At 36.7% G+C, this 17,292-nt stretch overlaps 1 protein-coding gene across 1 annotated transcript in view; it reads left to right on the forward strand.

Moving 5' to 3' along the window:
- The window catches only part of LAMA2 (laminin subunit alpha 2), a 653,829-nt gene that overhangs the window by 511,203 nt on the left and 125,334 nt on the right, over positions 1–17,292 (forward strand). Inside the window, exons 37-41 of the mRNA XM_081529101.1 lie at positions 1,351–1,462; positions 6,599–6,761; positions 8,263–8,473; positions 16,285–16,401; positions 17,084–17,247. Of these exons, the coding sequence (XP_081385227.1) occupies positions 1,351–1,462; positions 6,599–6,761; positions 8,263–8,473; positions 16,285–16,401; positions 17,084–17,247 (767 nt within the window). The remainder of the gene's footprint in view (positions 1–1,350; positions 1,463–6,598; positions 6,762–8,262; positions 8,474–16,284; positions 16,402–17,083; positions 17,248–17,292) is intronic.

The raw sequence follows: 17,292 nt of genomic DNA on the forward strand, positions 1-17,292 counted from the left end.
TATGCTAAAGCTATTAATATAAAGAGGAATTTTTTTAAACTTTCATTGGATTCTTACCCTTTCATTCTTTTATTTGTGATGATAATACTTGAAGGTTAAGAAATTAGATGATAATAGTTGGACTTTATACTCTATCTTTTATTTAAAATGTTGAAAACTTTCATGAATTAAACCTCTTACTGCCCCTGGGAAATCATAAAATGCACTCCAATTCCTGCAGCACCTCCTGCCACGTTCTATGCTGGCCAGACATTTAGTTCTATTTTAAGTCTTATTTAAAATCCATTTATGTATAAAACAATTTAGATTCTCTGGGCATGTCTAAAATGAAAGCACTCTGGTACAAGATTGTGGAGTATTAATACCCTGCCAGCTTGGGTCTTATTCAAATTATATTGAATCAGTTTGTGATTCTTTGATTCATTATCTATAGTTAGATTATCCCTATTTTTTTTTAAATAGGAAGTCACATTTATTAGCGTATGCATACACATAGAAAAATGAAGTGTAAACCTATGACAAGGTGCTCTAACAATTGTAGTATCTGAAACTTTTAATGTTATACTTGCCATTTTTATTTGACTCCATATGGTTTATCTTAACCATGAACACATTAAATGGATTCCATTGTGTCAAGTGGTATTTTCAGTGTGGATAAGGGTGGAACTGTATGAGGACATTCTTTGGGAGGTGGGGCTGTTGTAGGGTTCTGTTTTATTTTGTCGACAGTAATATATGGTCCTGTGATTACCAGAATCTTTTTTGGTGATGTCATATGGGAAAGTTAACATTTATTCTTCTTTAACATTTTACTAGATCTTTAGAGTGTTATAAAACAAGCATTTACTACTTAGTAGTTAAGCATTCTCTGTCTTTGTTTGGTTAATTAATGTATTGATTGGTACCAAATCTATAGGATCAAGCTTATTGAGACAGACTATCTGTGCCTCTTTCAAAAGATCGCTGCTACACTCCACACTTTTCAGTAAATAAAATATGGACAAAACGGCAACATGTGGAGACTGAAGCATCCATTAAAGACTTTTGGCAATAGTACCTTAAAGATATTTCAAAAATAATTCCGCTTTATTACTTCTTCTGTGCCATTGCATATAATGAGGGTTTTAAAAAGACCAAATACAGCTCTCTGATTTCCATTTAATGGAAGAAGTAATAAAGTTTAATTGTATACTTGAGCATGGGCGTCATTTCCAGTACATCTGATCAATAATTCATCGATTGCCTTTGGCTCAAAGTAATATTTGAAAGAAAATTCAGCCAGTGGGAGCTTATCTAGCTGTAGCTTCATCATCTCTATTAATTATGCTTTTCCCGAATTTGGATCATTAGGCTACCAAAGTGACAGCAGATGGAGAGCAAACTGGACAGGATGCTGAGAGGACCAACACGAGAGCCAACTCCTTAGGAGAATTCATTAAGGACCTGGCCCAGGATGCAGAAGGTATTAGAAAAGTCATAATTTAATCATTATTTCTCCCAATAGGAAAATAGAAAAAGAAGGATCAATGAAGACTGGAATTTCTCTAGTAAGAGCTGGCCTTTCTAAATTTGAGGGTTGGGTTTTTAAAAAGTATTTTAATCAAGATATTCTAGGGCATTATCAGTTGAGAATCTATGGCTTTCAGTGTTCAACTTGTAACAACAGTCAGTGAATTAGTAATTATGAGTACAAACCAGCAATACATTGAATGCATTCCTTTGGGAATGCTCTGATTCGTGAGGAATATTGTGATCAAATATGATTAAGTCAGTTAATGGGCAACTTCTCCTCTGCTATGGTGCTGTTTTTGTATTCAAAACTATTTAAAAATTCTTGATTTAAAAAAAAATAATTTAATCATTCTGCTCAGTACCTTACAGCAGTACTTTAATTTCTCAAAATGACTTTTAAATACTTGGTTCTGGTTTTTAATGAACATCTGTTGCTTGGGATTTGAATGTGCTGACTTACCAGAAGCTGTACTGCATTTAGTCCACAATTCTGTAGGAATTAGCCGTAGGCATCCACCAATTTGATTTGAGAATCAAAGTGGAAGCCATTTTGGGGCCAAAGCCCAAATTAAGAAACTCAAAGAAAAGAGATAATACCAAAAAAAAAAACGTCCTCAAAAAAACCCAAAACAACAGTAGTTCTTAAATATCTATTAATATATCATAAACATACATGCATGTTGAGAAAAATAGGAAAAAAATGTTTTTTTCTTTAAAAAAATAAAACAATTTAATTCCTCCACAATGTTATACATTTTAGACGTTTTGCTTTCTAAAGCCAAATAAATCAGGACATGAGAACCTTCAAGGCTTTCAATATCCTGACAAGTCATTCTTAGGAATCACAGGCTAAGAAGAGGCAGGAACTTCCAGTGATCCCCCACAGCAAGAAACTGCAGTTTTAATCTGAGGCGCCATCTCAGGGCAAACCTATCAGGATCTGGAACAGAAATTACTCCTACCAAAATGAGTTAACTCGTTCACGTGGTTTCTCCTCAGCTAGATGAAGTTGTTGGGATTTCCTTGATTTCATTTTCCATTAACGTTGTTTTTATTTGCATGTGTTCACCCCCACCCCCAGGGGAAAAAAAATAAAAATCGCATTGCAGACCGAGCGCATTCACTCTATCTGAATACCTGAAGATGTTAGTACTCCAGGAGCTTTCCTTTTGCTTCCATCTTATCTCAAACATTAAGCAGCCTATTCTGGGACCTCAATCTTCATTGTTTCAATCAAACATTACGTAAGAATAAATCCTAATAATACATGTTTTCAATAGACACCAGTATCAGCACTGCCTACCTCTCTAGGCTGCGCCCTCCATCTCCCAGTGTGTGCATACCCCAGATACACCAGCAGGGGGCAGAGTGGAGATAGTATTTAACCCCGGCTTGGCTCACCATCCAGTCTATCAAAGAAAAGGGTTCTATATCATGGAAGATGTCTCCCACTCCCTAAATTTGTGTATCAGTCAGGTGATCTTATTGTGTCTGTCCAAATGAGACACCTTTTCCTCATCCTGTAACGTGCCATGTGGATGGCTGTGATCCTGTACCTGAGGACAATGTGACCGTTCCTCTCTTCTTCCAGCAGGTCCTAATGAAGATAATAACAAAAATGATAATCACAGCTCTTTATAAAACAGAGTCCAGCTGTTAAAATTTCATGAAAATTCAAATTTGTATATGTCATAGTTAAGCTAAATCATTTCTGTTATATATATATATATATTTCTGTTACGTATATATATATATATATATATAAAACAGGCTTGGGCATTTAGGGGATTTAAAAAAGAAGAAAACTCACTAAAAGCTTTAAATGAGTTATATACAACATACCTATACCTTTTTTCCCTCTAGAAACCATAATAACAGTGGATAATCATCAGTGGTTTTAGTTTTTATTAGTGGTAATAAATTGCTATGGGAAAAGTGAATACTTCAGCCTGGCATTTGTCTATTTCAGTTTTCTTTTTAGATAGGTGAAATACTTTACTCATCCTATATTCCATTATAAGTCTATATAGAAATCAACTTCTATTAATCTAAGGCATTCTTATCTCACTACAGTTTTATAAAGTCTACTTTGTGCTGACTTCTGACTCAATCAATAAAATGAATAAACTACATTTTATTCCACACACTATTAGAATTAACGAGTGAAGTATATAAAACCATTAGCATATGTTCTGATATATAATAGGACTTAAGAAATGCTGGACAGCCTTCTTTCCTGTTCCTCAGGTCGCAATAGTATTAGCCATTCATGATAAATTTACCCATTACAGGTTATTTTTCTCAGGTTCAGCATGAAAAATAGCTTTGTTTCTCCTGAGGAATTATTTTATTTGGTTTGTATGTTACAGGTACTGTATACCTCTTAAATACTCCTTTTGATCCTGATGCTTTGGCTACTAAGATGCTTAACACTAGATTTAGGATCCACTGCAGTGGACATTACAGCATGCCTTTCTGTCTAGTCACTCTTTGCCTGACTTACATTAACATTTTTATCTTTGCCCCATCTCCTTTTATATTTATCTTGTTTTAAAGATATTTTAACCTAAATTCTCTTTGTAATAAGGTAGAAAAGATAATGAAATTTAAAATATGTGTTTATATTGCAAGCATTTTTAATACCGTTGAAAATATACTGAAGTGATAGTGAATATCTTGGAATAATAGACTACATAACACATTTATCTTAAACATAAAAGTACTTGTAAAAGTTCCAAATTCCATATATAGAAGTAATGGAGCAATGAGACATCTATAAAAATAATACTTGCTTTCTTAATATAACATCATTTTGCTAAAGCAGTATTTGTGTACCCTAATGATTTCTTCTGGTTGCTTGCACATTGCTTTAATTTAAAAGAAATTATATAATCCATATTTTCCTTTTCTCCATCATTCTTTTTGCACCACATTCTTCTCTGTAGAAATTTAGCTTTGAGATTAGACTAGAAGAGAAGTAGTGTGATTGTATCTCACATTCTGTGCTTGCTTGGTAACACCTAGGACCAGGATCTAAATTCAAATTTCCAAAAACATCTTTAAGCAAAACTCATTTATATGTTCATTTAATAATGAAAAAAATATACAGCCTTGTCAGGTTTAGAAATGGGGAATTTTCCATTTCACTTAAGGAAATAATGTGAATGCAAAGGATGTCAGTGGTTACTCACATGCTACAAGTGATTAAAATCAACTGTACATATAGGTGTGCACTCAGACCATACAGTGGGGCTGTATTATTGGTAGAGTGAAGTCTACTACCATCTTTCTTGAAATCTAAAAATAGGAACCTTCTTACATTTAATCATCCAATATTTTGGCTTGACTCCCACATAGTCTGCTGGACCAAGGTGCATTCTAATCAATAGTCCATGGTCATCATGATTCCTTAAAAATTACATGTTCAAGGTGATGTTCTACTAATCACAGTGGTAGAATCTTGAGAAGGTTCTCTGTCATACATCAAGGGATGACTATGAAGCAGCCAGCCAGAAAGAGGCCCCCTCATTAACTTCTAGGAACAACTCCTGAGCAATAATTTCTACCACAGGGCTAAGAATGGCCATATTTGCTCTTTAAAACACTTGATTCAGATTGTTCTGTAGATTTTAAACTATGACTATCGGAAATAACAGGTTGATTGCAGCAACTTTTTAACCAAGGACATTTATCATTGAAAAAGAATTAGAAAGATGCATTTTGGAAAGAGTAGAGACTGAAACTCAGTTTCTTCCACTAACCCAAGATACTCATACTCGAGATGCATCAAAAAATCCTGGAGGGCTTGTTAAAACACAAATTGTTGGACCACACCCTAGAATTTTGGACTCAATAGATCTGTGATGGGACCTGAGAATCTACGTTTCTAATGATCCCAGGTGATGGATCTGATGTTGTTCATTTGAGGACCCCATTTCAGAAGCACAGTACTAACCCACCATGTCACACTCCTGCTGCTGGTCTGCTTGGCCTAACTATGCGCACTTATTTCAGAAGGTCTGTTCATACTATCTTTGAACAACTCTGACCAGTGTTAATCAGAAAAGTTTCTCCAAGAATAGAGAAGAGATTTGAAAATTCTTTAGATCTTGAAGAGGTCTTAGGATACAGTCTTGAATGGTAGAAAATGGTCTCTTGGTCAGCGCATAGCCTTTATTCTGGGGATTGTCTTTGGGAATATTATAGAAATAAGGGCTCAGCAGACCAGAGTTAAAAAAAAAAAAAAAAACTGTCTTCAATTTGCTAAATTAATGCTCCATAGAACACACTTCAGGAAAAGTTGGTCTAAAACTAAGGTAGTACTGTGTACATGTTTCAATGCACCAATTTTTCAAACTTTTATTTGACAGAGAATTCTTTTTTCAAATGAGATCTTGCCCAGAACATCAACCTATAAAATAGATTCTTGGCAGAATAGACATCATTTGTAGAATGCCTGAAGTGCCTGGAGAATCCTAAGATTCCAAAGAGCACAGTTTGAAACCCCATTTAGTGCATAGTAAACACAGATTCACAGAATGGCTGTTATTGCTGAAAGGTATCTCTGAGCCCTAATGTATAATACCTGTCCCTAGGCTGGGGTTCCTTTCCTCATTCCTTTGCATGAATCAACACAGAGCTGTGTGGAAGTGCAAGGGCAGTTTCATTTTCAGAGATCTCATCACAGATGAGTATTTCTCTACTCAGGGTTTTAAAATTGCAATTGATCGTGTCTTATCAGCAATGCAGACTTTGTATTTTCAGCTTCCAAGTGTTAATGCTGCATGTCTCATTTTTTACTGTCTTACCTGAAGACAGTTTGAGCCACTTATTTTTTTCTTCCTTTTAAGTAGAAACACTGTGTTTTAATTACTGTGTCCCCTTAAAAGCAACATAATATGGAGAAATATGCCACATTTCCTTGTTTCTTATGGATTGGTGTAGCAACTGCCTCTCTTTCTCAGCAGGAACACCCATGACAAACAGCGTTTCTCTTGGAGATGGTTGAGAAGAGCAGATGTTGGCTGCCACTTTTACATGCAGCATTTTGTTTGCTAATTTGCAAAATTTGTTTTACCCCCTGCAGCTGTAAATGAAAAAGCTGTAAAACTAAATGAAACTCTAGGAGCTGAAGACAAGGCCTTTGACAGAAATTTGCAAGAGCTTCAGAATGAGATTGATCAGATGATGACAGAACTGAGGAGGAAAAATCTAGACACACAAAAGGAAGTTGCTGAAGATGAGTTGGTGTGAGTAGAAACTCTATTACTTTTTCATTTGATAAACTGAACTTTCCAAATTGTTGGTTAGAGTTTTCTAAATTTTCCATCACACATATCAGTAGGAGATACTTTTTATGCTCTTTATTTTTCATCTACTTAGTTATAATTTATCTTGCTCTAAAATGGATCAAAGGCATGTTTATTCCTATATATAAATAATCAAGTAAATTATCTTTTTTTTTGATGTTGTCCTTTCTGCAATTGGGCTTTCGAGGTGGCACTAATGGTAACGAACCCACCTGCCAATGCAGGAGACATAAGAAACGTGGGTTTGATCCCTATGTCAGAGGTCCACTGGAGAAGGGAATGGCAACACACTCCAGTATTTTACCTGGAGATCCCATGAACAGAGGAGCCTGGTGGGCTACAGTAGTCCATAGGGTCACAGAATCAGACACCACTGCAGTGACTTAGGACGCACACTTCTTCAATTAGGCTGGTGGGCTTGCTTTATTAATTTCCTGTATTAGGAGCTTTAAAGCTGTTGTTTTTGTTTTAATGAAAATATTTTTGGATAAATAAAGTTATGAATTTAGCAGGTCTTCCTGTACATTTTGTCATCTTGGGAAATATTGAATAGAAGAACTGTCGAATAATACATACTAATACTATGAAATAAAGGTTGGGGATTTGAGGTTATGAATAATGATAGTGATTTTACTAATGCCAATGAATACCAATGGTTGTATACTCAATAAAAAGTACAGCTTTACATTTACAATCAACTACAAAGTGATGGTTATTAATAATCAAATAATATCTACTAAACTAGCAACATTAGCAATACCTGAAAATTTGTCAGAAATGCAAATTATCCAACCCCATCCTAGTCCTACTCAATTAGAAACTTTTGGGATGGGGCCCAGCAATTTGTTTGACAAGTGCTTCAGGGGATTATCATGCCTGCTAGTTTGAGAACTACTGTTTTTCAAGTATTTAGCCTTTCTTAAAGGGCTCAAACAGTATCACTTTAGAAAAACCACTAAGTTGAATCCAGGAAACTTCTAGAACTCAGTTCAAAGGAAAAGAAAAGTAGATCAAAATTATACTAGTATGTCAACAGGATGGCATTATATTGTTTCTAACCAAACATATCAATATTCACATCTTGTATTCAAAGTAACAGAGAAAATATCTCACCATATTTTATTTTTGGTATATAATATACATGATAAAACTGATTTCATCAGCCAGATTTTGAGAATAGCATGAGTTCCTTTCCAAATGATAATGTTATGTTATTAATAAATGTACAATGTGTGATTTTTTTGTGCTTTAATTTTAAATGTTCTTGCCACTTTTCAGCTATTAGTTTTCAACTTGGTTTAGCACACAGTCTGCTTTAAATATTGTCATGTTTTTTCCATACTTCTAATGTTAGTATCTCTTTGTAACACTGTTTAATACCAATCAACTCTGAGTTAGTGACGGGGGTTTATTGTCTCTTATTGGGGTGGGGTGTTTATAGAGCTGCAGAAAGCCTTCTGAAGAAAGTGAAGAAGTTGTTTGGAGAGTCCCGGGGAAAAAACGAAGAGATGGAGAAGGATCTCCGGGAGAAATTGGCAGACTATAAAAGTAAGGTTGATGATGCTTGGGACCTACTGAGAGAAGCCACAGATAAAATCAGAGAAGCTAATCTCTTATCTGCAGAAAACCAGAAAAACATGACTGCTTTGGAGGTGAGTCCTAGAGTTCTTTCATCTGAATCTTAGAGTGTGGTGTAGGGATCTGACCATGGCCAGGTAAGTCAAGCGGATACGAGTTGATACATGTTTATGAGATCAAGTTTGACAACTCTGAAAGAGGACTTCTAAGAAGTAGGACAGAGAATGATCCGTCTTTTGTTTTTTAAATTAATCATCACTGCCCATATAATCAAGTAAAATTTAGATAACTTAAACTATTTAAAAATTTTAAGAACAGTGTGATACAGTAGAATGAGATTTTTGTTGGAAGTCAGGGGTCTTTGGTCTTAATGACAACTGTGCCACTAACTAAAATACAAGCCTGAGCAAGTCAAAGTCCCAAAGCACCAGTCTCTCAACCAGACAGTGAGTGCATTGTACTAGAGTATATCTAGGGTTTCTTCAAATTACTGCTACCTTGATTTTACAATCCACCCAACCTAATCCATGAGCCATGGTTTAGACATGGGCTGCCATAAGTCACAAAAGTGTCAAGAATTTTCTAATGGAAAGTGTAGTGAAAGTAAAAGTGTTAGTCACTCAGTTGTGTCTGACTCTTTGTGACCCCCATGGACTGTAGCCCACCAGGTTCCTCTGTCCAAGGAATTCTCCAGGCAAGAATACTGGAGTTGGTAGCCATTCCTTTCTCCAGGGGATTTTCCTGACCCAGATATCGAACCCAGGTCTCCTGCATTGCAGGAACATTCTTTATCATCTGAGCCACAAGGAAATCTGAGCATAAAAGAAACAGCTAAGAGACCAGAACTTGGGAACATGTAGGTTCTCTTCTTTGCAACATGTTCTATGAAAAAGATACTTTACAATCAGTTCAAGTCTGAGTTCTTTTCTCTCCTTTTCCTCAGCCAAGAGATAGTTCTCTCCTCATGTCGATATATGGCAAGAACCATCACAATATTGCCAAGTAATTATCCTCCAATTAAAATAAATTAATTAAAAAAAAAGAAATGATAGGCAGTTTCTGCCTTTTTTAGAGCACTAATGAAGCTGGAACTGAAACATCCCTCCAGTCATTCCTTCCTCTCTCCCTTCCTTCTTTCCTCCCTTCCTTCCTAGTTCCCTTCCTTTTTTAGCTCATTCCTCTCTCTCTTTCTCATTTATTTCTTAATAATTAACACAAACTGATCACTTCCCAGGAGTGAATTCAGTACTTATGCTGACACAACCTGTGTGTGTGTGTGTGTGTGTGTATGTGTGTGTGTGTGCTAAGTTACTTCAGTTGTGTCCTACTCTGTGCGATCCTATGGAGTGTAGCCTTCCAGACTCCTCTGTCCATGGGATTCCCCAAGTAAGAATACTGGAGTGGGTTGCCATTTCCTATTCCAGCAGATCTTCCTGAACCAGGGATCGAACCTGCATCTCTTATGTCTCCTGCATTGGCAGGAGGGTTCTTTACCACTAGCACCACCTGGGAAGCACAGACCTGTACTTGGCATTTAAAAAAATAACTTCCTCACCAGAAACAAACTTATCTTTGTTCTTTTCAAAATATTTGACCCCAATAGATCTGAAGACAGTGGCAGACCTTTTTCTCTTCTAACATAAACTTTTACCTTCAACTCGGAGTACTCTGTGGCATCTGTTATACTCTTAAAACTGTTTGTGGAATGACAGTTGAATAAAGAAAATAGTCCGCATTTTTTATCCATTTTTCTCCATTTTCCTTTGGATTAAGAAGTAACAGGATGAATTAATTTTTAAAAGAATTTTTTTTTCTGGGTCCCTCTCCTGGGACTTAGCCTTGTCATTTTGATGGAGGATTGAGAAGACTTACTGATGTATCTAATCTTAACCAATTTGGAGTCTACTGACATGCTGGCAGTATTAAAGAAAAAGCACCGTCTTGTTGGCAGGTTGCTGGGCCGCCTTTCTAACACAGGTTCCTGCATGATTCATCTTCCTCGGTGACATACCAGTGATGTAACTTACCCGGAGGTACACCGCTCCATTTTATGGAAACAGTTTAAGAAATTAAAATTACCTATGTGGAAAGTATAATAAGCATTTGGGAAGTATTTCAAGAAGAGTTATAGTGGCACAGTAAATGGTGCTTTTAGCTATTCCTTCATTTTAGTGATGTTTAAAACCAAGAGCCATCATTCTTGGGTACCTCTGGAGATGCCTGGAGCTTATGTAGTCAGTATTTAAGTGTAAGTGGTCCTTTTTGTATTTTCATTTTATATGCCATGCTTAACTAAAGGCTTGTTTAAAACTTACTAGAGTAAATAGATAAAGTGACTAAATTAATATGAGTAAGACAAAACTTATTTAAAACTGCTTGCCAAAGCTGATTAAGGTTGATTGCCAAGGTTGATACTAGACTGGCAATAAAGAATCACTTGGATATTTTACTAAAGAGATGGGTGCCCTGAGCATCCACCCAGAATCTGAGTTAGCTGGTCTGGGGTGTGGTCCAGAGTCCATATTCTAGAACATTCCCTGTGTTAATTCAATTTGCAATAGGTTTAAGAAGAGTTGATATGTTGTATCCATTTGATTGAGTAATTAGTTGTAATTTAAATAAATGACTTCATTGGGACTATGCCCACAAAAAGGTGATGCAATTAAGACCCAAGGCATTTTTTATTATAAGAAAGTAAGCATTTAATTTGTACTATGTAAAAACATTTGCCAAGCCCCTACTAAGTTCAAGGAATGTACTAAACAAAAACTGAGTGTATCAAACACTGATACGCTCATGGTGTGGTCCTTGGAACAGCTGCATTAGCATCACCTAGACACTTGTTAATAATATAGGTTCTCAGTCAGTTCAGTTCAGTCGCTCAGTCGTGTCCGACTCTTTGCAACCCCATGAATCGCAGCACGCCAGGCCTCCCTGTCCATCACCAACTCCTGGAGTTTACCCAAACTCTCTCAGGTCCCCACAAACCTATCAACTCAGAAACTGGGAGTTGGAGCCCAGCACCTGGGTTTTTTAAACCCTACCAATAATGCAGATGCAGCCTTAAGCTTGAAAGTCACTGATGTTTACATGAAGAATAAAACACCATCTCTGATGACTTCCAGTGACTTCTACTTAGCGCACAATCCACCCAATTAAACTAGTCTGTGCCCTGCAGAAGTTCTGTTGGAGGTTTGTGAAGGAAGAGCATCAAAATCACACCTGGGTTTAGGAAGGGCTTCATAGAGGACCTGACACATGTGCTAAGTCCTGAAGCATAAGCTCTAATTGGTCAAAGTAGAAGAGGAACATTCCAGATATAGGAAAATAAATGCAAACACACAGAGAGGAAAAAGGGGAGACACTTGGAGAAATGTCAGTGATGTGATAGGATTAGAAAGACTGCCTGTGAACTAGTGAGTGGATAGAAAGCTGACAAAGACAGAGGGTCCAGAGCTTGAGTTATAAGAGAACTGCATTCTGAGACTAAGCTAAGGAATTTGGTTTTGTTCTGAAAGCTATCAGAAGCAATTGAAATATTGGAGTCACGGGTTAAAATTTTATTTTGAGGACTTTCTGAGTAGTTCATGTAAACTCAAAGATTGGTTTTGTATTGAAAATATTGCGATATAAGACTAGGAAAGCAGGCAGGAATAATATACAACTGTCTGTTAGATGCCTATCATTATCAAGGTGCTGTTGGTAACCAGAGTGTTTGAGACTAAATAGAAATGATTCCTGGCCTCAGAGAACTTACAAATTCCTAAAATTCAGGCATTTTAACCTTTCATTGGGCTTCCCTGGTAGCTCAGGTGGTAAAGAATCTGCCCGCAATTCAAGAGACTCAGGTTCAATCCCTGAGTCGGGAAGATCTCCTGGAGAAGGGAATGGCAACCTACTCCCAGTATTCTTGCCTGGAGAATCCCATGGATAGTGGAGCCTGGGTTACAGTCCATGGGGTCTCAAAGAGTCAGACAGGACACACTGTGATTAGTATGAGCTGAAGGAATCAAACACTAAAATGAGGGCATCATAAAAGTTAATAGAAATGATGATACAGCATGAGCAGAAACACAGAGCTCCCAAAGTGTGATCTTAGGAAATGTCAAATAGAGCAATAACAGTCATTTGTAAACAATAACAGTCACTTGTAAGCTTCATAAAATCTGTAGCAGAAGATGGTTCTGAAAATGGCCCAGTTCATAGAAGACTTTGAATGCAGCCTTCTAGAAAAGCACAGGGTTAGAAGGCCATTTTCAGCAAAGGAAAAAGGGTGGAGGAGACTGTGGGCTGAGGGGCAAAGAGAAGATGAGCAATTCAGTTCAGCAAAGTAACATGTATTGAGCATTCTGTCCCCAAATGTACCATTATAACCTGGAACAGGAAGGATTTTGAGGGAAGTAAAGAATGAGTTGCTAGATAAAAATAGACAGGGAGATAGCTTTTGTAGCTTCTAATCCACCCCTCAAAAAACCCCAGCAAAACAAAAAAAGTTTTGAACTTAACAAAGCTCTGGACTGAATTAAGATCTAATTAGAAGTTAAAAGTAGAAATATAACAACTTTGTTGTCTAATGAGAGTCACTTAACAATTACACTTGTGGTATATCCTGGGAGAATGTTCTTGTGAAGTTGCTCTCCCGCGTCCAACTCTTTGCAACCCCGTAGACTGCAGACTGCCAGGCTCCTCCGTCCATGAGATTCTCTAAGCAAGAATTCTGGAGTGGGTTGCCATTTCCTTCTCCAGGGGATCTTTCCGACCCAGGGATCGAACCCAGGTCTCCCACACTGTAGGCAGACTCTACCATCTGAGCCACCAAGGAAGCCTGGGAGAATAATTCTCTCTAATCACAAGCCCTGTATTTGCTCCTCAAATGTTCAAAGCTTCCTATCTTAAGTATTTTATATCCTACATCCTTTTCTATCTATTCCCTTTCTTTATTTATTTATACAGCACTCATCATTAAAAATATATTATACATTAACTTATTCATCTTTTCCCTCCAGCCAAGCCATGAGGAACGTGTTTTCTGGCCTGCTGTATCTCCAGGGCTGAGAACAGTGTTGGGCACAAAGACAGAATAGAAATGTTCTCGCTCAATGAATAAAGTATCATAAAGCAAACAAATAAATGTTATATCAATACTTTTATCAATATTTAGGCGCTCCAGATAGATCCATCTTTCCTTGATGCAAAACTAGATTTCATTATTGTCTAATCTGAAATTAGCCACCACTGAAATTGCCTTAATCCCTAGATCATTCCTGCTTCAGTGTGGTTAAAAATACATTGTGATCTTTGCAGAACAATGGGTTCCCTAAAGTAACTCAAATAGAGCTTTTATAATGGATTCTTTACCAGCTAAGCTACCAGGGAAGCCCAGAAAGATTCTAATTCACTGCTTAATTGAAAACAAGATGAATGTAGCTCTTCACCTCACATATGGGTGGAAATATTCTCCCTTCTATCGATATAGCATTTTAAGTTACCTTGATTCGTAAATACAAACAAACCATGCTGAAGAAAGATTCCTGAGTGTCTGCCCATGGTCAACTTTAAATCGGTTTATATAAAAGCTAAGGGCTAGAATTGATAATTGTGGAAAAGAATGTCAGAACTTGAAAAATAAGATATGACTTATAACCAGGGGCATCAGCACTACCTCTCTATTTGTTGTTCATGAAGGGAAACTGAAATTTCTCTGATTTAGCCAGGGTGGGGTGTAGTTGAGTGAAATAGGAGTCACAAGTGCAAACAGAACTATTTATTGAGGAAACTCTTCTAGGTACTGGAGATAGAGTGATACAAAGACTGTTTAAAGAAATTTATATTATAGTGAGAAAGTCACTAAACCAATAAATAAGTATATAATATGATTATAAACTGGAGCATGGGCTAATATACATAGTAAGTGACATGTTCTCAGCATATTGCTTGATGAATTCAATGTTACCCTTCGTCCACTAGGTACAGCTTAAGAGACTATACATTTCATCCCATTCTTATGCATGCATGTTGTGATGAATTGGTATTAATGATTGTCATTAAATAATTTGTACTTTAAGCAGCTCTTAGAAGAAGCAATCAAGATGATTCAAGCTATATAAAAAATATGATTATTTATGTTTCTATCATTTATGGCCACTCTATAAATATAATTCAGATAAATGAGTGCTAGGAAAAAGAAAATAAGGTAATTATAATAGTTAACAATTCTGTAGTGTTTACTATGTGCTAGGCTGTATTCCGAGCCAATTTCTCTCAAATTTTATTGTGTATATCAATCACCTGCGGTTCTTGTTAAATACAGATTCCAAGTTGGTAGTTCCCAAAAAGGCACTAAGATTGTGCATTTCTAAGAAGCTTCCAGGTGATGCCAGTTCTGCTGGTCAGTGGGCCATTTTGAGTATTGAGGGAATATACATTTTACATGAGGCTAAATGAAGGCGGTTTCCTCCAAGGCAGGGAACTGAGGAAGGGCAAATGGTGAAGGAAACAGTGACTGTAAAGGCTCAGAGGCAGAAATAAGATGTGTGTACTGGCAGCAAATTGAAGTGATTAGTGAAGAGGTGGAGAAAGCAGGATGTGAAATTTGTACTGTCCCAGTACAAATAAATGTGGTTTCCACAATTGGAAAGTCAGTGCTGTCACAGCTGAAGACCCAGACTCTACCTTAGGTAGTTGTTGTTGTTGTTTAGTTGCTACATCCTGTCTGACTCTTTGGCAACCCCATGGACTATAGCCTGCCAGGTCCCTCTGTCCATGGGACTTCCCAGGCAAGAATACTGGAGTAAACCGTTTCCTACTCCAGGGCATCTTACCCCACCAGGAATCGAACCCATGTCTCCTGAGTTGGCAGGCAGATTCACCGGGGAAGCCCATCCTTAGGCAGACTGGGATTCACATCTTAACTATACTATGTGACCTTGGTAAATTGCTTCACTTGTAGAATTTTCTATTCAGTTAAAAGATGAGAAGCATAGGACCCGTAGAGCTAATGTAGAATTAAGTGAGAAAAGCTTATAAACTACCTGGCCCATATTGGGAAATTTAAATGAATATATAAATTAGCATTATGATTTATCTCAAAAGTCATAAATGGCAAAGGCTTAAATTTATAATTGATGCAGTTAAATCCACAGGTAGAAAAAGGTGATTGAAAAATGAGTCATAAACAGAAAGAAAAAGAAAGCAAAATTATACTCCAAATGGAGAAATAGCACCATTTCTTTCTCATTGATTTTACTCTTCTAGACTAGGAATGAGTTTCAGGTGGTTTCAAGACAAGCTATAAGTTTCAAAGAAAAATTACAGTCTGCTCTCTTTTTATAGAACAGTCCATTAAGTTTATTCTTCCATGTGAGAATTTCTCTTTTTTTTTTTTGAAAAGTACATCCCCTCAGTTCCTTTTAAAATCCCACTTCTTCCAGTTTTTACAGAACTCCCATAGAATAAATCTGCTCACATTTATGCTCACAAAATATTCATTTGGACACAGATTCTGGAATTTAATGTCTAGTTCCAATGTAGTTCAGCATACTTCCACATGCTTGGTAATGCATATTCAGCACTTACATTTCAGGTAAAATGGATGTCCATCTTGCTTTAAAAATCTTTTTTCATTGCTCAGCCACCATCACATCAGCCACCATTCTCTTGTATGACTTTCTCACAATAGGAGAAAGAAAGTACCTGTACAGATATTTAAAGTAACGCTCGAAGGGTTGGCTGGGTAGTTTTTATCATTCTCATGTAATCTCATAGTCAAGATGACATATCTTGATTGCAAAGCCTTGATCAGACAGCTCAGGAAAGCCAGGAATACAGAGCTAGATACGGTTTTCCCAAAAGGGCATTTTGATGTTTTGTTTATACTGTTTTGCAGAAAAAGAGGGAGGCTATAGAAAGTGGAAAACGACAAACTGAGAACACTTTAAAAGAAGGCAATGACATACTTGATGAAGCCAGTCGTCTTGTAGATGAAATCAACTCGGTCATAGTCGTGAGTATTTTATGAAACCCAGAGTTAAACAATGATAATGATGCAAGTCCTCTTGAATGGGAACCAGAAGTTCAGTAGTATAAGCAAATATTATTACTTTCTTTTGAGTGTAAAGTTGTTTTTGTCTCATTCTATTGTGACTATGGCCACCCATTGGTAACAATTAGAACTTCACATTATTCTCTCAGTAATGAGGGTACCTGCACACTCACACCAACCTGTGTTTTTTTTCACAGTGATGAAGGGCATTTGTCATTCCTAATACAGAACTTACAATCTGCTTCAATATTCATATAACATTAGTTCAACGAGAAATGTAAAGCTACAGACTTTCAACATGCTGTCTCATTCAGTAGATGCTGATGTATGATGACATATGGTAACAGAAGTGCAAATAGTCTAAAAGATCCTAATGACTATCATTTATGCATTTAGACCTATGAAGTAGCATTTTTTAAAAAAAGATTGTTAGGTTCTTCTTGGTATAAATTCCCTTCACATATTTTCTAATCTCTTTCTTTAAATAATAGCTTTTTTTCTCTATTATTTTTTTTTGGTAGGTTAGTAAATTTTAAGTGTTCTAAAAACCTAAGCATGTGTAATTACATCTCCAAGAGACACTAATAAATGAGAGGAAGCTGGATTCACTTATTTAAAATGCCTTCTTTTCTCTACATATCAGTACGTTGAAGACATTCAAACTAAATTGCCACCCATGTCCAAGGATCTGAACGATAAAATAGATGACCTCTCCCAAGAAATAAAGGACAGAAAGCTGGCTGAGAAGGTGTCCCAGGCTGAGAGCCATGCAGCTCAGTTAAATGATTCGTCTGCTGTCCTTGATGGGTATGTCATTTGTAGTTGGAAATGTCTATATATCTTGACACTTGT

The sequence above is a fragment of the Giraffa tippelskirchi genome, chromosome 9, assembly GCF_054371585.1.
Source record: "Giraffa tippelskirchi isolate mGirTip1 chromosome 9, T2T-mGirTip1v1.2.pri, whole genome shotgun sequence".
Classification (NCBI taxonomy): Eukaryota; Metazoa; Chordata; class Mammalia; order Artiodactyla; family Giraffidae; genus Giraffa; species Giraffa tippelskirchi.